This window comes from Salvelinus fontinalis, chromosome 4, assembly GCF_029448725.1.
Source record: "Salvelinus fontinalis isolate EN_2023a chromosome 4, ASM2944872v1, whole genome shotgun sequence".
Classification (NCBI taxonomy): Eukaryota; Metazoa; Chordata; class Actinopteri; order Salmoniformes; family Salmonidae; genus Salvelinus; species Salvelinus fontinalis.
In genome coordinates, this window is record NC_074668.1 from 77,210,069 (window position 1) to 77,232,883 (window position 22,815).

At 43.6% G+C, this 22,815-nt stretch overlaps 2 protein-coding genes across 5 annotated transcripts in view; both read right to left on the reverse strand.

Annotated features, from left to right (window-relative positions):
• LOC129854451 (granule associated Rac and RHOG effector protein 1-like) overlaps positions 1 to 15,354 on the reverse strand; it is a 46,659-nt gene extending 31,305 nt beyond the window's left edge. The window contains exon 1 of one of the 4 annotated variants that reach the window (XM_055921507.1): positions 15,302 to 15,354. The gene's annotated coding sequence lies outside the window, so the exon portion shown is untranslated. Of the gene's footprint in view, positions 1 to 6,342; positions 6,516 to 13,998; positions 14,153 to 15,301 lie in introns of those variants that run through there. The other 3 variants (XM_055921505.1, XM_055921510.1, XM_055921508.1) reach the window with 3 other exon arrangements.
• A 2,770-nt stretch (positions 15,355 to 18,124) lies between these two features.
• Positions 18,125 to 19,711, reverse strand: LOC129854453 (uncharacterized). Its single transcript, XM_055921514.1, has 2 exons — positions 18,804 to 19,711; positions 18,125 to 18,626 (listed from the first exon to the last, which is right to left on the reverse strand). The coding sequence occupies exons 1-2, from the start codon at positions 19,236 to 19,238 to the stop codon at positions 18,531 to 18,533; spliced, it is 531 nt and encodes a 176-aa protein (XP_055777489.1). The 5' UTR covers positions 19,239 to 19,711; the 3' UTR covers positions 18,125 to 18,530.
• Between the last annotated feature and the right edge of the window lie 3,104 nt (positions 19,712 to 22,815).

Genomic DNA, 22,815 nt, shown 5'->3' on the forward strand with positions numbered 1-22,815 from the left:
CCTCCCTATGGCTCCCGCAAATTGAACGCACCTCAAGAATAATATTTCTAGAACACACAACAAGCAGACTACGTAAATAGGTCAACTGTTCTATGGGATTGTCGGATTTTGTTTTAATAACATTACATGGTAAAAACAGGAGCAATGGAAAGTCACATCCTGAGCTTTGAATTACATCGCCAGCAAGTACAGTAGGCTACACAGCGCTGTTTGAGTTGAGCATTTTAGACAATTTAATAACCCTTCATCTGAACAATGGAGTGTCAGAAACAATCATGCATGTCAGTTCAGCGCACACAGCATAACAGAAAAATACAATTGCATAGCTTAATACATACTGAAGCATGGTTGTTCTATGTCATCTACAAAAGAAATGAACTCTCCAGAATCCATATGAAGGAAATCAGTCGCAGTGCCGAAGAACTTTAGCCCCTCTGACAGACTCACAGGGAGGAAAATAGCTGAGAGCAGGCCTGCACTGGTTTCACCAGGATACAGCAGGTTGAGATTTCCCCTCTGGAAGCCCCTTATGACAGTCCATTACCCTCAGTTCACCATCCCCCATACTAGAGACTGACTGCGCAGCCTGGATTTATGGGGTGTCCTTCATCTGAGACATATTACAATGCTACAGTGGCCAGAAAATGGAGGTGAACCCTTTCGAATTACCTTGATTTCTGCATAAATTGGTCATAAAATTTGATCTACTCTTCATCTAAGCCACAATAGATAAACACAGTCTGCTTAAACTAATAACAAACAATTATACATTTTCATGTCTTTAATGAACACACAGTGTAAACATTCACAGTGCAGGGTGGAAAAAGTATGTGAAGCCTTTGATTTAATAACTGGTTGTCCCTCCTTTTTGCAGCAATCACCTCAACCAAACTCGAGGTCGACCAATTAAAATTGGAATGGCCGATTAATTAGGGCCGGTTTCAAATTCTTATAACAATCGGAAATCGGTATTTTTGGACACCAATTTGGCCGATTATTATTTATTTTTTTACACCTTTATTTAACTAGTCAGTTAAGAACACATTCTTATTTTCAATGACGGCCTAGGAACTGTGGGTTAACTGCCTCGATCAGGGGCAGAACGACAGATTTTCACCTTGTCAGCGCGGGGGATCCAATCTTGCAACCTTACAGTTAACTAGTCCAACGCTCTAACACCTGATTACATTGCACTCCACGAGGAGCCTGCCTGTTACGCGAATGCAGTAAGAAGCCAAGGTAAATTGCTAGCTAGCATTAAACTTATCTTATAAAAAACAATCAATCATAATCACTAGATAAACTAGTAATATCCTCAACCAGTTGTAGTTATCTAGCGTGTCCTGCATTGCATATAATTGACGCGGTGCATATCGTTGCTCCAATGTGTACCTAACCATAAACATCAATGCACAGAAGTATATATTTTTAAACCTGCATATTTAGCTAAAAGAAATCCAGGTTTGCAGGCAATATTAACCAGGTGAAATTGTGTCACTTCTCTTGCGTTCATTGCACGCAGAGTCAGTGTATATGCAACAGTTTGGGCCGTCTAATTTGCCCAAATTTTGCGTAATTATGACATAACATTGAAGGTTGTGCAATGTAACAGGAATATTTAGACTTATGGATGCCACCCATTAGATAAAATACGTAACTGTTCCGTATTTCACTGAAAGAATAAACGTCTTGTTTTTCGAGATGATAGTTTCCGGATTCGACCATATTAATGGCCTAAGGCTCGTATTTCTGTGTGTTATTATGTTATAATTAAGTCTATGATTTGATAGAGCAGTCTGACTGAGCGATGGTAGGCACCAGCAGGCTCGTAAGCATTGATTCAAACACTTTCCTACGTTTTGCCAGAAGCTCTTCACTGTGCTTCAAGCCTATCAACTCCCGAGATTAGGCTGGTGTAACCGATGTGAAATGGCTGGCTAGTTAGCGGGGTGCGCGCTAATAGCGTTTCAAACGTCAATCGCTCTTAGACTTGGAGTAGTTGTTCCCCTTGCTCTGCATGGGTAACGCTGCTTCGAGGGTGGCTGTTGTCGATGTGTTCCTCGTTCGAGCAAGGAGAGGAACGGAAGCTATACTGTTACACTGGCAATACTAAAGTGCCTATAAGAACATTCAATAGTCAAAAGGTATATGAAATACAAATGGTAGAGAGAGACAAATAGTCCTATAATTCCTACAACTTCTTACCTGGGAATATTGAAGACTCATGTTAAAAAGGAACCACCAGCTTTCACATGTTCTCATGTTCTGAGAAAGGAACTTAAACTTTAGCTTTCTTACATGGCACTAATTACACTTTTACTTTCTTCTCCAACACTTTGTTTTTGCATTATTTAAACCAAATTGAACATGTTTCATTATTTATTTGAGGCTAAACTGATTTTATTGATGTATTATATTAAGTTAAAATAAGTGCTCATTCAGTATTGTAGTAATTGTCATTATTACAAATATAATATAAAAATTAAAATGAATTAAAAAAATATATATACTTATTTATTTTATTTTATTTGGCCTATTAAATCGGTATCGGCTTTTTTTGGTCCTCCAATAAATCGGTATGGCGTTGAAAAGTCATAAATCGGTCAACCTCTAAACCAAACATTTTCTGTAGTTAGGGATCAGACCTGCACAACAGTCAGGAAGAATTTTGGACCATTCCTCTTTACAAAACTATATCAGTTCAGCAATATTCTTGGGATGTCTTGCGAGGTCATGCCACAGCATCTCAATCGGGTTGAGGTCAGGATTCTGACTGGGCCACTCCAGAAGGTGTATTTTCATCTGTTGAAGCCATTCTATTGGTTTACTTCTGTGTTTTGGGTCGTTGTCCTGTTGCATCACCCAACTTCTGTTGATCTTCAAATCGGCAGACGGCCTAACATTCTCCTGCAAAATGTCTTGATAAAATTCCCAAGTTTTCCATCCATGATAGCAAGCGGTCCAGGCCTTGAGGCACCAAAGCAGCTCCAAACCATGATGCTCCCTCCACCATACTTTACAGTTGGGATGAGGTTTTGATGTTGGTGTGCTGTGCCTTTTTTCTCCATACAGTGTTGTGTGTTCCTTCCAAACAACTAAACTTTAGTTTCATCTGTCCACAGAATATTTTGCCAGTAGCGCTGTGCAACATCCAGGTGCACTTTTTGCAAACTTCAGACGTGCAGCAATGTTTTTTCCCACGTGGTGTCCTCTCATGAACACCACTCTTGTTTAGTGTTTTACGTATTGTAGGCTCATCGGAGATGTTAGCATGTTCCAGAGATTTCTGTAAGACTTTAGCTGACACTCTAGGATTCTTATTAACCTCATTGAACATTCTGCTTTCTTGCAGTCATCTTTGCAGGACGGCCACTCCTAGGGAGAGTAGCAACAGTGCTGAACTTCTTCCATTTATAGAACATTTTTCTTACCGTGGAATGATGAACATCAAGGCTTTTAGAGATACTTTTGTAACCCTTTCCAGCTTTATACAAGTCAACAATTCTTAATCTTAGGGATTTTGAGATCTCTTTTGTTCAAGGCATGGTTCACATCAGGCAATGCCTCTTGTGAATATTTGAGAGTGTTTTTTAGTAGGGCAAGGCAGCTCTAACCAACAACTCCAATCTCGTCTCATTGATTGGACTCACTGTTAGCCGACTGACTCAAGTTAGCTATTGGAGAAGTCATTAGCCTAGGGGTTCACATACTTTTTCCAACCTACACTGTAATGTTTAAATGATGTATTTTTCTTGTCTACATTGAATACAATAATTTGTGCGTTATTAGTTTAACCTCTAGGCTAGGGGGCGGTATTTTCACGTCCGAATGAAGGGCGTGCCCAAAGTAAACTGCCTGCCAGTCAGGCCCAGAAGCTAGGCTATGCATATTATTAGTAGATTTGGATAGAAAACACTGACGTTTCTAAAACTGTTTGAATGACGTCTGAGTATAATAGAACTTATTTGGCAGGCGAAACCCCGGGGACAAACCAACCAGGATTTTTTGTTGTTGAGGTGACTTCAATGGGTTTTCTATGTGGATCTAGATTTCTAAGGCACTTGCTTGCCGTTCCTATCGCTTCCACTGGATGTCAAGTCTTTAGAAATTGGTTGATGTTTTTCCTTTGTGTAATGAAGAAGTAGGGCTGTTCAGAACGAGGGTCGAGTCTAGTGTACTGTTGTGGTTGGGGCGCACGACCTGAAAGCTCGCCCCACTTTGTTTTTATCTGCTATTGAACGCAGTTTATCCCGTCTTAAATTTTTACGATTATTTACGTTTAAAAAAATACCTAAAGTTGTATTAGGAAAGTTGTTTGAAATGTTTGGACAAAGATTACAGGTAACTTATTAGATATTTTGTAGTCATGTTGAGCGAGTTGGAACTGGTGTTTTTCTGGATCAAACGCGCCAAATAAATGGACATTTTGAAGATATAAACGACAGAATTAAATCTAACAAAAAAGGACCATTTGTGATGTTTATGGGACATATTGGAGTGCCAACAGAAGAAGCTCTTCAAAGGTAAGGCATGAATTATAGCGTTATTTCTGAATTTTGTGTCACGCCTGGTGGGATGAAAAATGATTGTCTGTGTTTGTTTGATGGGGTGCTGTCCTCAGATAATAATATGGTTTGCTATCGCTGTAAAGCCTTTTTGAAATCTGACACAGTGGCTGGATTAACAAGAAGTAAAGCTTTAAATTTGGTGCATTGCACTTGTGATTGTATGAAAGTTAAATATTTCTAATAATTTAAATTTGAATTTGGCGCTCTGCCATTTCACCGGATGTTGTCAAATCGATCCCGTTAACGGGATTTGATCCCTAAGAATTAAGCACACTAGGTTTGTCTATTGTTGTGACTTAAATGATCAGATCAAATTTGATGTAATCCAGGTAATTCCAAAGGGTTCATATACTTTTTGTTGCCACTGTATATTTGTGTAACCATCTTAAGTATGTGTAACTACAAAAAAAAGGTCATTGGGGAATCATGAATTTTGCTTGATATGAACCTACAGGAAATTGCTTGTGCATTCTGAAAGATTCCCTGCTGCTAGCTAGGCTAACTTATCAAAACATCGTCAATGAATGATCAATTCCCAAGAATACTATATTTTTAAGACCAAGAACGCTATGAGGTCAAGACTAGCTATGTGTCTGACAAATGGAATTGCCTCCTGAGAAACAAATGTTGTACCTTCTATTTGGCCTAGATTTGAGCAGTCCATGGGTAAGTCAAAGGGGAAAAATAGCCTTGTAACATCTTCTACTAAGCCTGACCTGAAAATGAATGACAGCTCTAGCCTTTGATTTTCAATAGCTGGAATGATGCCCAGACACACATGAAGTAGGATTTATTGTTCAAAAGGTATCAGTAAGTATAAGCTGTTTAGGAATAGGCCTAATTCATCTGTATTGGTATCAGGAAACTGTTAATATCCTAGGAAGAGATGTTGTTGACACTTACTCTACCTACGTATAAGCTCCACAAAAAGACAGTCCTAGGGCTTCTCTTTCAGACATTTTGAAAGTTGTTATTGGCACTACCACTGTCAGAGCCTAGGCAATGTGGCTGTGGCATGCATGAGGCCTATTCATCAATGTGATTTTTCTGCCAATAAATAGAAAAGCCACAAAAGTACAGTACCATGTATATGCCATGCCTAACATTTACTTTCTACAAATATGAAGCACAGATAATGTATGGAAATCATTCTCCTGACATAAAAAAATACTATTGCTGTTTAATTTGATGTAGTCTACTTAGCCTACTGTATGGGAATAGAGCAAGAATGAATTGTTTGGTCTCGAGAGAAATCTCATTTAGGGTTAGCACTGATTAGAGGGCACAGAGGTTTAAATATATGTTATTGAGAAATACAGGATGAGGCAAGTGAGGATAACTTCCACGGCTTCATTTCTGACCCAGTAGCACCAGCCTTCACATGTCTGAAAGACATTGGTAGTTGAAGGATTATGTCAGACCCTCAACCTAGCTGATTGGAGGGACTAGATGGAACGAATCATCTATCAAGCTATTTCAGATCTGTGAACACCCAAGGGGAAGGGAATACGGTTTGAAATGTGACCTGGTTACTGTCTTTCTAGGGGTAGTTTTCAAGAGGTTCAAACCTGGGTAACATTAGGTGTTCCTTCCTGCTACACCTGTTTTTTCTATGACATTCTTGAGTGTGCTGTTTCCCTCGGGATCTAGGAATTCATCTGAGAAACTAGCCCTCAGGGGCCACCAATCAGACACACAATTGCAAAACAAAAGTCCTGCCACTTTGCTAAAAGCTGCCATCAAAAAAATAAATAAAAAAACACTTCATGCTTACCTTACATTGTAGTGGTAGTCCTATATTTCATAGCCAGAATTAGGTGAAAACAAAAAACCATGGAACACTAGAATCATTCCTGTTCATCTGGGATTCATTACACCCCCCTCCCCCTAACCACCATCAAAGATTCCATTGTGACATTCTAAACTCTGATGAGTCTGAGAGTACAGCATATTCTAAGCATTGCAGCATGAGCAACACTAGAATGCTTTGTTAATGGAAATATCACTCTGGTTCGTCCAGTTAGTTGAAAGAATAGACAAAGCCATGAGACAAAGGGCAAAAATAAATATCTTGTGACTATTGGGCTCATGAGCTGACTCTCTCACACGTAACAAAATTAAAAAGGGATCTGCTGATCAATACATTAGTTACACTGACAACAAAAACTAACAACTGGTCCATGGTCTGGGACACGGCTAGTCAGGCGTTGGATCAGTGGTCAGGAAGAGTGTACACAGACAAAGAAATCTGCAGAGCAATGCATTTATTTCCATAGCAACAGAGCTGTGACATAAATCAACAGGGATATCTGCGATAAGAGGGTTTATCTATGTCAAACTTGATGCAACAAACCAGAGGTTCTCAGTAAGTGTTAGAAAGACGCAGTCTGACAAAGTCCTCTCTCTACAGGCAAACAAATCCAGGTGAAAATTAGGCTAGTATTAAGACCCCTTCACTTTCACATTATGTTACGTTACAGCCTTATTCTAAAATTTATGAAATAAAATATCCTCAGCAATGACAAAGCAAAAACAGGTTTAGATTTGTTTGCAAATGTATTAAAAATAAAACAGATACCTTATTTACATAATTACTCAGACACTTTGCTATAAGACTCAAAATTAAGCTCAGGTGCATCCTGTTTCCATTGATCATCCTTGAGATGTTTCTACAACTCGATTGGAGTCCACTTGTGGTAAATTCAATTGATTGGACATGATTTGGAAAGGCACACAGCTGTTTATATAAGGTTCCACAGCTGACAGCGCATGTCAGAGCAAAAACCAAGCCATGAGGTCAAAGAAATTGTCCATAGAGTACCGAGACAGGATTGTGTCGGGGCACAGATCAGAGGAAGGGTACCAAAACATTTCTGCAGCATTGAAGGTCCAAGAACACCGTGGCCTCCATCATTATTCAATGGAAGAAGTTTGGAACCACCAAGACACTTCCTAGAGCTGGCCGCCCGGCCAAACTGAGCAATCGGGGGAGAAGGGCCTTGGTCAGGGAGGTGACCAAGAACCCGATCGTCACTCTGACAGAGCTCCAGAGTTCCTCTGTGGAGATGGGAGAACCTTCCACAAGGACAACCATCTCTGTAGCACTCCACCAATCAGGCCTTCATGGTAGAGTGGCCAGATGGAAGCCACTCCTCAGTAAAAGGCACATGACAGCCCACTTGAAGTTGGCCAAAAGGCACCTAAAGAACTCAGACCATGAGAAACAAGATCTGGTCTAATGAAACCAAGATTAAACTCTTTGGCCTGAATGCCAAGCGTCACGTCTGAAGGAAATCTGGCACCATCCCTACGGTGAAGCATGGTGGTGGCACCAACATGCTGTGGGGATGTTTTCAGTGGCAAGGACTGAGACACTAGTCAGGATCGAGGCAAAGACAAACAGAGCAAAGTACTGAGAGAACCTTGATGAAGAGCGCTCAGGTTCTCAGACTGGGGCGAAGGTTCACCTTCCAACAGGACAATAACCCTAAGCACACAGCCAAGACAATGCAGGAGTGGCTTCAGGGCAAGTCTCTGAATGTCCTTGAGTGGCCCAGCAAGAGACCGGACTTGAACCTGATCGAACATCAGACCTGAAAATCGCTGTGCAGCAACACTCCCCATTCAACCTAGCAGAGCTTGAGGAATGAGAGCAACTCCCCAAATACAGTTGTGCAAACCATACAGCATCATGTCACCATTTCAAACAATTTTACCTAATTTTCCTGTTTCCATCACAGCTGTTATGATTTTTTAAATGTATTATACAGTATGACTTCACTTGCATAAAAACATGGTTAAAGTCAAGTCAATCTCCATAGAGGATGATTTCTTCAATCTGCATGCAGTAAAACAAACTACTGTTAAGTTGAATATCTCATCAAGCTTTGGATGACAGCCAATAATGCAATGTCTTAAAATGTGACAAGCTCAAAACAAACAGAAACCCAAGGGTAAAGAGGGGACTGTGACAAATATGTGTGTTGGAAATGTTGGTTTACTAGAGGAGCTGAGATGCCCAACAACTGGTCTATACTCAAACTCAGTGACAGATTTAGGCCAATAACAGTGTAGTTGGCCTAGTATAAAAAATATATATAATCAAAACCAGAGACAGCAGCATTGACAACCTGATTACACAATGATAAAATGGCCCAAAAATTAGATGTTTATATTGATAAAAACTTCCCCCTTCTTCAGATCACTTGTGGAGCAACAAGATAGTCGGTAGAAGGTCACACGTTCCCCCCACCCCTCTCTCCAAACAGGAAATACATTCCACATGACCACAGAAGGCAGACATAGCAATAGAAGCTGCCTTTAGCTCAACAACAATACCAAAGACCTCTGTGTTGTAGTAGCACATGAGGGGATTATTCAAATCCTTTAATAAGATAGTCAGTTGAGTTGGACAGTACTGATTGAATGTGTCTTGTATGTGTAACATTCAGCCACACAAAGGCGGGGAAATAACTGTGAGAACGCTGTTCATGGACTAGCCAATAGCAGTTAAGTTTTACATGAAGTGGGTAAAATTGGTAATCGTTTTACGAGCAAAATGGCACAGTCGGAAGGAGAAGCTTAATTTCCAAGTCCCAAGCAGTCAAAACCATTCATTATTTAAATCTGGTGTGACCAAAGCTGTGTTTTATTCATTACATATGTCGTAGATCATTTTCAAAGCGGCATTATAAGCTCAAAACATTTAAAATGACAATTAAAAGTGTCTATTTGCATAACAATTACCTAAAATTCCATAATCGTCATAGCGCTAGCAACAACACCTCAGAAACGCTGACCCTCAACACGGGGGCCCCTCAGGGGGTTTGTGCTTAGTGCCCTCCCTGTTTACCCAAAACTGCATGGCCACGCACAACTCCAACACCATCATCAAGTTTGCCGACAACACGTGGTAGGTCTGATCACCGGCGGCGATGAGTCAGCCTATAAGAAGGGGATCAGAGACTTAGCAGTGTGGCGCAAAGACAACAACCTCAATAAGACCAAGGCGATGATCGTGCACTATAGGAGAAAGATAAATCCACGATAATCGAGAATTTCAGTAAGCATCTCTACGGCTGGCCATGCTTTCACCTGGCTATCCCAACCCCGGCCAACAGCTCTGCACCCCAAAAGCAACTGGCCCAAGACCCCCCCTGCTTCTCCGTCACCCAAATCCAGACAGCTGATGTTCTGAAAGAGCTGCAAATTCTGGACCCCTACACATCAGCTGGGCTAGACAATCTGGACCGTCTCTTCCTAAAATTATCCACCGCCATTGTTGCAACACCTATTGCTATTCTGTTCAACCTCTCTCATATCGTCTGAGATTCCTAAAGATTGGAAAGTGGCCGCGGTCATCCCCCTCTTCAAAGGGGAGACAATCTAGACCCAAACTGTTACAGACCTATATCCATCCTGCCCTGCCTTTCTAAAGTCTTCGAAAGCCAAGTGAACAAACAGATCACTGACCATTTCAAATCCCACTGTACCTTCTCCGCTATGCAATCTGGTTTCCGAGCAGGTCACAGGTGCACCTCAGCCACGCTCAAGGTCCTAAACGATATCATAACCGCCATCGATAAAAGACAGTACTGTGCAGCCGTCTTCATCAACCTGGCCAAGGCTTTCGACTGTCAATCACCGCATTCTTATCGGCAGACTCAACAACCTTGGTTTCTCTAATGGCTGCCTCGCCTGGTTCACCAACTCCTTCTCAGATAGAGGTCAGTGTGTCAAATCGGAGGGCCTGTTGTCCGGACCTCTGGCAGTCTCTATCTGGGTCCCACAGGGTTCAATTCTCGGGCCGACTCTTCTCTGTATATCAAAGATGACGCTCTTGCTGCTGGTGATTCTCTGATCCACCTCTACGCAGACGACACCATTCTGTATACATCTTGCACTTCTTTGGACACTGTTAACTAACCTCCAAACGAGCTTCAATGCCATACTACTCTCCTTCTGTGGCCTTCAACTGCTCTTAAATGCAAGCAAAACTAAGTGCATGCTCTTCAATCGATTGTTGCCTGCACCCGCCCACCCGACTAGCATCACTACTCTGGACGGTTCTGACTTAGGTATTTGTAGTTGTCCAGGTATTTGTAGTTGTCCACATATTCTAGGTGTCTGGCTAGACTGTAAACTCTCCTTCCAAACTCACATTAAGCATCTCCAATCCAAAGTTAAATCTAGAATTGGATTCCTATTTCGCAACAAAGCATCCTTCACTCATGCTGCCAAACATACCCTAGTAAAACTGACTATCTTACCGATCCTTGACTTCGGCGCCGTCATTTACAAAATAGCCTCCATCACTCAACTCAGCAAATTGGATGCAGTCTATCACAGTGCCATCCGTTCTGTCACCAAAGCCCCATTTACTACCCACCACTGCGACCTGTATGCTCTCGTTGGCTGGTCCTTGCTACATATTCGTCGCCAAACACCCTGGCTCCAGGTCGTCTATAAGTCTTTACCTAGCAAAGTGCCGCCTTATCTCAGCTCACTGGACAACATAGCAACACCCACCCATAGCACGCACTCCAGCAGGTATATTTCACTGGTCATCCCCAAAGCCAACACCTCCTTTGGCCGCCTTTCCTTACAGTTCTCTGCTGCCTATGACTGGAATGAATTGCAATTAAAAATAAATATATACACACATCCCTGAATTTTTTTAAAACTCAAGTTGGACGTACATCTCCCTCACTAAGCATCAGCTGTCAGAGCAGCTTACCGATCGCTGCAGCTGTACACAGCCCCTCTGTAAATATCCCATCCAACCAATTTTTCTGCTTGTTTGCACACCGGTATTTTTCGACTTGCACATTCTCATCTGCACATATCACTCCAGTGTAAATTGCTAAATTGTAATTACTTCGCCACTATATGCCTATTTATTGCCTTACCTCCTTACTTCATTTGCACACACTGTACACAGGTTTTTCTATTGTGTTATTGACTGTACGTTTGTTACACATGGGATAAACTCTGTTGTTTATGTCACACTGCTCTATCTTGGCCAGGTCGCAGGTGTAAATGAGAACTTGTTCTCAACTGGCCTACCCGGTGAACTTCTTTCAGCTAGGGGGCAGAATTTTTATGTTTGGAAAAATAACATTCCCAAGGTAAACGGACTATTTCTCAGGTCCAGATGCTAGAATATGCATATAATTGACAGAGTAGGATAGAAAACACTCTAAAGTTTCCAAAACTGTCAAAATATTGTCTGTGAGTATAACAGAACTGATGTTGCAGGCGAAAACCTGAGGAAATCCAACCCGGAAGTGCCTTTTATTTGGAAAAATCCCTGTTCCGTTGCCTGCCCCTCCATTTAAAGGGGTATCAACCAGATTCCTTTTCCAATGGCTTCCTCAGGCTGTGACCAGGCTTTAGACATAGTTTCAAGCTTTTATTTTGAAAAATGAGCGATATTTTTCAAAACGCGTCAGGTGTCCTTTGATTAGTTCCTGCGCGTGAGAGATGTTGCTCGACATTTTCTTTCTCTGTAGTATTGAATAGGTTACCATCCGGTTGAAATATTATCGATTATGTATGTTAAAAACAACCTGAGGATTGATTAGAAAAAACGTTTGACATGTTTCTACGAACATTACGGATACTTTTTGGAATTTGTCTGCCTTTCAGGACCAGAACGAGCCTGTGGTTTTCTGAACATAATGCTCAACCCAAATGGCGTTTTGGTTACAAAACTAATCTTTATCTTACAAAAATAACATTTGTTGTGTAACTGGGAGTCTCGTGAGTGCAAACATCCGAAGATTATCAAAGGTAAGCGATTAATTTTATTGCTTTTCTGACTTTCGTGACCAAGCTAATTTAAGGCTAGCTGTTCTTACTGTTTTGTCTAGTGATTGATAAACTCACAAACGCTTGGATTGCTTTCGCTGTAAAGCCTATTTTCAAAACCTGACACGATAGGTGGATTAACAACAAGCTACGCTATATTTTGGTATATTTCACTTGTGATTTCATGATTATAATTTTTTATTTGGCGCTCTGCAATTCAGCGGTTGTTTACGAAAATGATTCAGCTAAAGGGATCCGTGCGGCAAGAAGTTAAACAAAGGTGAAATAAATACATAAAGAGGGGAGAGCATGCCCCCATGAACATCGACGGGGCTGTTGTGGAGCAGGTTGAGAGCTTCAAGTTCCTTGGCGTCCACATCACTAAGGATGGTCCACACACACCCACAGTAATGAAGAGGGCAAGGCAGCGCCCCTTTCCACTCGGGCTGAAAGGTTTTGGCATGGGCCCTCGGGTCCTTCGACAACGGCACCAACGAGAGCATCTTGACTGGCTGCATCACCACTCTGTATGGCAAATGCACCACCCTTGACATCAAAAAGCTACAGAGGGTGGTGCGGACAGCCCAGTACATCACTGGGGCCGAGCTTCCTGCCATCCAGGACCACTATATCAGGAATGCCAAATTGGCAAAGACTCCAGCCACCAAAGCCACAGACTGTTCACTCTTCTACCGTTGGGCAAATGGTACCGGAGCAAAGACAGCTTCTACCCTCTGGCCATAAGACTGCTAAATAGCCAACTAATGGTACCCAAACTAACTGCACTGACCCTATGCACAAGCACGCACACTACATTGACACTCCCACAAACCCCCCCCCACACACACACACATTTTAACACTCATAATTTGCTGCTGCTCTGTTCTTTACTCTTATTATTATCCATCCTGATACCTAGTCACTTTACCCTGCCTTCATGTACATATCTACCAAAAGTACCTCTCTGCACATTGATCTGGTACTCCCTGTATATATTGTATCGCCATTCTTGTGTATTCTATTCCTAGTTATCATTTTATTATTAAACTGCATCGTTGGGAAAAACTCCTAAGCCAGCAAGTATTTCACGGTAAAGTCGTATTTGGCACGTGACAAATACAATTTGATTCGAATTGTTCGATACTGTACTACTGGCCCATATCTTAGCAAAATTTGTCAAATTCTCAATCCAACATAACCACCCAAGCAAAAATCTATAACATTAAACAAATCATACAATAACCAGATCAACGTAGAATATCGAAAACGGTGCAGCATTATTGATGTTATCTATCAAGCAAGCTACCAACTGCAACGGATAGTAAGGGCTACTCCCGTTCTGAGGATGCAGCAAGCTTGCTCCGGCTGTCCCTCACTGGTTAGCTTGCTATAACACACAAGCAAATGTTGATGAAAGCGAAACATAATGCAACCTAGATATACTAGCACGGCTAAATACCGATAGTTATCTACTGACTTTACGCTCGTGATCTAACTACAGTAAGCAGATATGAGCTCGGAAGACCAGTTGTGGGGAGGTTGATTTTTCTTTCAAGTAAAGAGTTCGCAAAATTTCCCATCCGGCTCGCTAGTTGTTATAAAAAGCCACACTAGCATGTACCTACTATAAATCGGTGATCCTCTTTCAAATCCGACCAGCTTGGTACTAGTCGGTTGTGTGGTCAGTTCAAGTGAGCCGAGTTAACCACCTTTGAAGCATAGAAAAATGCATAGACGTAGCTCGTAGGCTAGTATTTATGAATCTGTTCACTATTTAGCAGGAAGGTGCAACATAATCTCCGCAAGCGCAGTACGCCGGTTTCATCGAAACTCACACCGGGCACTATGTTGCAAGCTATTAATACGGCCTTTTAACGCCCTAAACTAACGTTACAACGAAATCCCCTGTCAGGCTCGAGTGGAGAAAAAGTTCGGCAACATAATAGTTACACAAAATACATAAGAAAATATCACTGTAACCAACCCAACCCGTTTGGAAAAGCATGTTTTATTTTACCTTTATTTAACTAGGCAAGTCAGTTAAGAACAAATTCTTATTTACAATGACCGCCTACCGGGGAACAGTGGGTTAACTGCCTTGTTCAGGGGCAGAACGGGAGATTTTTACCCTGTCAGCTCGCGGATTCGATCCAGCAACCTTTCGGTTACTGGCCCAACGCTTTAACCACTAGCCCCCATAAGCCACACCCAAAGATCTAACGTTAGCAGCCAAGTAACTAGTAGGCTGTAAATTGGCAGAATACCATTGACTATTAGAAGGGTTCCATACCTATTGTAAACATGTTTGCCCTTTCCGTAGACAAGTTTACCTAGCTTAGTTACCTAGCTTAGTTACCTAGCGTTAGCTGGCTAGCTAGCTAGCTACCTTCCCTGACCCTCGAAATACACTCCTTGAAATTGCCTCGCTGGAAGGGCAAAGACAACATATTTGCAAAAATAATGTCTCAAAACCAATCAAATCACACTAGCTAACGTTAGCTAGTGCACATTTACATTATATCAGAGATATCTTAAAATAAATACTAAAAGCCAGCTCACTACCAAGCATTCATAGTTTGAATGTCTTAGAACTTCTTGCAACTCATGCTAAATTGTAGGTTTTTGGTTAGTAGCTACTGAACCGCCACATAACTCCCAAAGGCCACAGCTAACTAGCTAGTTATCGACAACTAATGTTAGCATTAGCTATATAGGTAACGTTACTGTAGCTGGCGCTCTGCGACACGATTACATTTTTTTAATTTTTTTAAAGCTAGAACACAAAAAACAAACCTAATACAATTGGGACACTAGGGTACTATTCCTTGTTACAACAACTGTTATTTGTAACGGGAGTAAATTTGTTAAGAGCTTTCAGATAAAACGTTTTTAATCAAAGTACAGTTGATAAGCGCATCACTTACCAGCTAGCTAGGCATCCACCCTCTTGACAGCGAATGAAGTCTGTATACAACGGATGTGACGTTTCTCTATATAAACCAGAGCGCGTGAGCTAAATTACAAACATCGCTTGATCACACGGATCAGACACACTCAAAACCTCGAATTCGAACTGAAGTGAATGCAAAGAGGAAAGCTTCAGATATAAACATATTTTTAGAACATCATTACTTTATCACAGAGATGATGTTTTATGTAGATATTATGGCATGACATTAGTTACAAATTCAAGTGTGGAAGAACAATACATTACGCTTTTCATAACTCATTTGATCATTATTTGAATCGTTTAGGTGTATTTATAAACAATCCCACTGAAACAGTAAAAAATGTTTTTGCTACAAGAATCGAATTGTCGCACAAGGGTAATTTATGTATTTTCCGTGGAGTTATCCGCCCTCTAGTGGTCTTTTTAAACTGAATAGGTGAAGTAGGATTGCCAGGTCAGTTTAGTAGTGAGCTTGTGCTAGATGTGGCTAGTTAGCGTTAGCTAGCTTGCTAACCTAGCCAATGAGGTGTGTGTGTGAAAGAAATAGTCAAATAAATCATGCTAGTTACTACCCCTGATAACTTTACCAAATAATCATGTTTGAAAGAGTGTGAGTGTATGCTAGATAAATAGTAATATAAATGGTAGATACTACTGTACCCCTGATAATTTGGTCAGATAACCGTGTGTGTGTGTGTGTGTGTGTGTGTGTGTGTGTGTGTGTGTGTGTGTGTGTGTGTGTGTGTGTGTGTGTGTGTGTGTGTGTGTGTGTGTGTGTGTGTGTGTGTGTGTGTGTGTGTGTGTGTGTGTGTGTGTGTGTGTGTGTCTATGTGTACAGTAGGTGACATGTCCATGATAGCTATCTAATAACTATAGTTATGCTAGGTAATGGTTTGGCTTATCATGTTCATGTCTATGTAGAAGAAGACTGTAGGGGGAAGTGGATAGGACTCAGGGAAAGGTATCAGAGAGAGAGAAGGGCAGAGAAAGAGAAGAAGAGGTCTGGGTCAGCAGCTTCAGGCCAGCAGCCTTGGCGCTTCTGCCACATTCTTTATTTTCTGGATCCATTTATTGTGCCTAGTGCAATGAGTGGCAATTTTACAGCCAGACCCTCTACTATGTCATCCACAAGTGTTGTCCCCACCGGTGCATCAAGACCCTCTACAACGTCTACATCATCCACGAGTATGACCACCACCGGTGCAGCCATGGAAGATTATGAAATGGAGGAAGCACCTTTGGATCTAGGACCGCCTGAGATTATTATGAACCTCACGGAAGTGACCACTGAGGACCTCGTTGAACAGCATGTGGCCCGTGGAGAGAAACGAAGTGGAACAACGTCACCAGGCGTCATCGGAGGTACCAGCCCCCAGATTCACTCAACTAACTTCAGCAGAGGCTCCTCCAAGCCGTCGAGAGGGATGCAGCCCAACCTGATGCTCACAGGAAGGAGGATGAAGAGACCCTCTTTGCCATGAGCCTGGTGCCAACACTGAAGAGGCTGCCTCAGCAAAGAAAAGCAGCAGTCAAGGTTAAAATGTATCAGCTGCTTTTCGATGACAAGTTCAAGGGTACGTTTTTTTTCTCTCTCCACATCACAGGTAGTGTCATTAAGTGTTGCAACAGTAAAGTAAAGTAGGTCATTTTTACAGTATACTCATGTAGGTTAATTGGTATTTCAGATCAAAGTATAAATATGAGGAACAGGTATAGCTGTTGTTTCTGGGTTAGAAAATATCCTAAAACAACAGTTTGCTGTCTAAATATTTGCCTGTCACATTCATCTTTTGATCTGAAATACAAATTCCATGAGTAAACAGCAAGTATTACCAACTTTACCACACTGTTACCATATTTATGCCACTAACTACACTATACAAGCAGTATTTAGTTAACATAAATCTCACCTTTTATGGTGTCATATTATGTTAAGCTTGTATGTGTTGTTTTTCTCTTCCCTTTCAGAAATGGAGTCAATTTAGCCGGCCAGCTCACAGGAAGGACAGGAAGAGGACAGGAAGGACAGGAAGAGGAGTTGTCTGGGTGTTGTTTTGACCTCCCTCATTGTACCTTTCTTTTCACACACGTCAGTTCCGTTTAAATTCAGTCAATTCATAAAGTCATTTGTTTATAAAGTCTTAGGATAGCATTCATTATTAGTGTTACATAGATTTCTGAATTGACAGAATTGAAACTCACACACCGGAGAATTCACAGATGCTCTTGTTGGTCTCTTACGAGACTAAAGGTGAATATATTTCTTTCATTTAAAACCACTTGGAAACCAGAGTGTTGAAACTGTTTGTGAAGTTATGTTCCATCGACTGGTCCATGACGTCCAAGGGCCATTTGTTTGTTTAGCTGTGTTATGGTTACACATTATTTTATTTTTTACAGACACACACACACACCTCTTCTCCACTCCTCTCTGTACCTCAGATCTCCAGTGCCCTGCCCTCTCTCTTTAAGGCCATGTCTGAAGTTCCCCTACTACGTCTAGGCTTTATGAGTAGTCCCTGTATGGGTCTGCAGTTGTGCCAAAAATACATGCTCTTGTTGTTCTCTTACAGATTACAGGCTACACGCACATACACACCTAGTTCTATTTTTTATTTTTATTTTTACAAAACACATACCTGTCATGTCCTTTCCTGTACTTGAATACTAATTAAATAATGTTTTCATAGTCAGTTGTTTCAGTTGTTTATCAATATCTCATTTAGACTTAATCTGCTTATTTCTTGATGAAAGTAAAAACATTCTCTTCCTAATTTGTTTTTTTCCACCTGTATTTTGTCAGGCCAGTGAACATGGTGGTAAACTGTATTATTTGTATGGACCCTAGGTTACCCTTTCCCTTTGTTATCATACTAACTGTATGTCGTATAACCTTAATAAGTGCTCCTGCTCACCTGATGTACCATGCCAGGTGTGTATAATAATGACGTTAATGGGAGAGGGAAGGGGTTATTAAGGTGTGGTCTTTACTCCCAAATTTCACTTAAATATAACTTCCAAAGGAAGAGAGACAATGATACATAAAGTAATCTGGGGGAAAAATGCAACTTTATGGACAACGGTGGATGGTTCTTAAAATAACCTTTGTGTTAGGGGGCTCTTAAAAGAGCAGTTTCACTCCACGGCATACTGCCATGGGACTTCACCTGCTGGCGATGAGAAGTAGGTGGTCGGCTTCTCCCTCACCTGGAGTGCCTGTTGGGGGCGTTGTTGGCACCTGCCCTGGTGACATCAGGTAGGTGACCATTTGGCGTGCCCATCTCCATCCGGAGCGGCTCCTGGAATGACCTCCGCGGGTAGTTATAGAGAACACATGTAGCCTTCACGCAGGCATCGACATTTGAGGGCCTGAGACCAAGCACTCTCCAATACATTCTCCACCGGGCTGCCAGAATCCCAAAGGTACATTCCACAACTAACCTTGCCCTGGACAATCGTTTGTTAAAGATCCTTACAGGCTTTGGCAATGGCAGCTGGCGTCCAGCGTAGGGCCTCATGAGGTTGGGTCTTAAAGGGAAGGCCTCGTCGCCGACGAAGATGTGGGGAACAGGTCCCAGGTCTTCAGCTCCAGGGAGTGATGCAGGTGGTGGAATCTCCAGGGTGCCATCCTGAAGTGCCTGGCCGAGGGCAGAGTCCCGGAGGGTCCCGCCATCACTTCCCTTGCCGTAAGCACCAACATCGACAACATGGAAACAGTAGATGGCATCTACTACAGCCAAGAGTATAACTGAATATGTACCCTTGTAGTTGTAGAATTGCGAACCTGAGCAGGGTGGAGCCTGGATTACTACATGTTTCCCGTCAATGGAGCCAAGACAGTTGGGGAAATTCCACCTCTCCAGGAACTCGGCAGCGATGGCCCTCCAGTCTTCCTCCTTGGGGACAGGCATGTATTCACCAACCAGACAGTCCCAAATGGCTTGTGCCACAGAGAGGACAATGCCTGCCACCGTGGACTGTCCAACTCGGAAGCTGAATCCAATGGTCCTGTAGGATTCCCCTGTCGCCAAGAATCTAAAATATAATTCAAAATAATTATCAATATTGTGTGTAAATTGAATTCCACCCACATATTATATCTACTCATATATCTACCTCATTACAGTATATTATGCTCTACTAATTATATTGTAATACTCATCAACCATCATTAACAATGCCTTGAAACACTACAATTCAGTCTATGACTATATCAATAAACTGTAGCCCAGACCAACTCTACTCTTAGAAAGAATGGTACTATCTACTTAAAGGGGTTCTCCGGCTGTCCCCATAGGAGATCCCTTTTTGGTTCCAGGTAGTACCCCTTTTGGTTCCATGTATAACATTTTCCCCAAAGGGTTATACCTGGAACCAAAAATGGTTATCCTATGGAGAAAGCAGAAGGACACTTTTTCTCTAAGAGTATGTGAGTCCAATAAGAATGTAATTTATGACTGTAACTGTCTTGAACAACAATGGGTCCTGGAGAAGACTAGCCTACCTTCATCAGGGCAGAAGGCACCTCAACTTTATTTTCATTTGGTAACATTGCATAATTAAAAAAGGATCATAGACCAACTTTGGGAAAAGTTATAGTCCTAATGAACATTCTGTAAAAGTACATCTGATATGAAATAGGGACTATTAACTAGAGAGCCCTTTAGCTAGCTAGGTTGCACATAAAAAATAATGTATCAATCAATGATGGTATCAAAGGCTTTAAAAATGTACTAGAATGTAGTTTACCGGAGACAAATCGCCAGGCGTTCAACTGGGCTGATGGACTCCCGGTAGTTGGTATCCATCCGGGTGTCACGATCGTGTGGCGGATTAACGGACCAAAATGCAGCACTTGGAAAATAAGCCATCTTCTTTTATTTTTAACACGAAGATGAACACGACACAAAAAACACTTTAACAAAACAACAAAACGACCGTGAAGCTACAAACGTTGTGCACAAACATACAGGCTACTAACGTTCTTACATAGACAATTACCCACAATTAATGAGAGCCTATGGCTACCCTAAATAAGGCTCCCAATCAGAGACAACCGACATCAGCTGTCTCTAATTGGGAACTCATTCAGGTAACCATAGACTCTTCTAGAACACTCACCAACATAGACAACGCTAGACATCTATACTAAACACAAAACCATATTTTACACCCCATAACCCCTTTACCAAATAAACATCAAAAACCAACAAAACATAAACATTACCCATGTCACACCCTGACCTAACTAAAATAATCAAGAAAACAAAGAATAATAAGGCCAGGGCGTGACATAACCCCCCCCTTGAGGCGCGAACTCCGGGCGCACCATACACAGTCTAGGGGAGGGTCTGGGTGTGCTCCCCTCCACGGTGGCGGCTCCGGCTCTGGTCGTAGTCCCCACGTCACCACAGTACCTAACCACCTCCTAGGCCTCCTCCAAACGACCCCCCTCCACATTAACCCCATTGCATTCAGGGGCAGTTCCAGACTAAGGGGCAGAACCAGGGTAAGAGGCAGTACCAGGGTCAGGGGCAGTACCAGGGTCAGGGGCAGTACCAGGGTCAGGGGCAGCACCAGGGTAAGGGGCAGCACCAGGGTAAGGGGCAGCACCAGGGGAAGGGGCAGCTCCAGGGTAAGGGGCAGCTCCAGGGTAAGGGGCAGCTCCGGACTGAGGAATGGCAGCTCCGGACTGAGGGACTGCAGCTCCGGACTGAGGGACTGCAGCTCCGGACTGAGGGACTGCAGCTCCGGACTGAGGGACAGCCCATGGCTGGCTGACAGATCTGGCTGCTCATGGCTGGCTAACTGATCTGGCTGCTCATGGCTGGCTGACGGATCTGGCTGCTCATGGCTGGCTGACGGATCTGGCTGCTCATGGCTGGCTGACGGATCTGGCTGCTCATGGCTGGCTGACGGATCTGGCTGCTCATGGCTGGCTGACGGATCTGGCTGCTCATGGCTGGCTGACGGATCTGGCTGCTCATGGCTGGCTGACGGATCTGGCTGCTCATGGCTGGCTGACGGATCTGGCTGCTCATGGCTAGCTGACGGATCTGGCTGCTCATGGCTAGCTGACGGATCTGGCTGCTCATGGCTAGCTGACGGATCTGGCTGCTCATGGCTAGCTGACGGATCTGGCTGCTCATGGCTAGCTGACGGATCTGGCTGCTCATGGCTAGCTGACGGATCTGGCTGCTCATGGCTAGCTGACGGATCTGGCTGCTCATGGCTAGCTGACGGATCTGGCTGCTCATGGCTGGCTGACTGATCTGGCTGCTCCTGTCTGGTTGGCGGCTCTGGCAGATCCTGTCTGGTTGGCGGCTCTGGCAGATCCTGTCTGGTTGGCGGCTCTGGCAGATCCTGTCTGACGGACGGCTCTAGCGGCTCCTGTCTGGCTGGCGGCTCTAGCGGCTCCTGTCTGGCTGGCGGCTCAGTGGGCTCATGGCAGACGGGCGGCTTTGCAGGCTCATGGCAGACGGGCGGCTTTGCAGGCTCATTGCAGACGGATGGCTCAGATGGCGCTGGGGAGACGGATGGCTCAGATGGCGCTGGGGAGACGGATGGCTCAGATGGCGCTTGGCAGACAGGCAGTTCAGTCATTGCAGTGCAGACGGCAGACTCCTGCCGGCTGAGGCGCACTGTAGGCCTGGTGCGTGGTGCCGGGACTGGTGGCACCGGGCTGGGGACACGCATCTCAGGGCTAGTGCGGGGAGCAGCAACAGGACGCACAGGACTCTGGGGACACACAGGAGGCTTGGTGCGTGGTTTAAACACTGGTGGTAAAGGGCTGGAGACACGCACCATATAGCTAGTGCGTGGAGGAGGCACTGGTGGTACTGGATTGGGGCGGGGAGGTGGCGCCGGAAATACCGGACCGTGCAGGCGTACTGGCTCCCTTGAACGCCGAGCCTGCCCAACCTTACCTGGTTCTATGCTCCCCGTCGCCTGACCAGTGCGGAGAGGTGGAATAACCCGCACCGGCCTATGTAGGCGAACCGGGGACACCATGCGTAAGGCTGGTGCCATGTACGCCGGCCCGAGGAGACGCACTGGTGACCAGATGCGTTGGGCCGGCTTCATGACATATGGCTCAACGCTCAGTCTAGCCCGGCCGATACGTGGAGCTGAAATGTACCGAACCGGGCTATGCACGCGTACAGGAGACACCGTGCGCTCTACTGCGTAACACGGTGTCTGCCCGTACTCCCGCTCTCCACGGTAAGTACAGGGAGTAGGCGCAGGTTTCCTACCTGACTTCGCCACCCTCCCTTTAAGGCCCCCCCCAAGAAATTTTTGGGGTGTACTCACGGGTCTCCAGCCTTGTCTCCGTGCTGCCTCCTCATATCGCCTCCTCTCGGCTTTCGCTGCCTCCAGCTCTTCACGAGGGAGGCGATATTCTCCAGGTTGATCCCACGGCCCCTTACCATCCAGTATCTCCTCCCATGTCCAGAAATCCTTTGGTGGTAGGTCCTGTTGCCGCCTTCC

Coding starts and splice junctions, on each gene's coding strand:
- LOC129854453 (XM_055921514.1), bottom strand. CDS start 19,238: ATGCCTGTCCCCAAGGAGGAAGACTGGAGGGCCATCGCTGCCGAGTTC. Junction 18,627..18,803: donor AGCTGCCATTGCCAAAGCCT/GTAAGGATCTTT, acceptor AGGTCATTCCAG/GAGCCGCTCCGGATGGAGAT.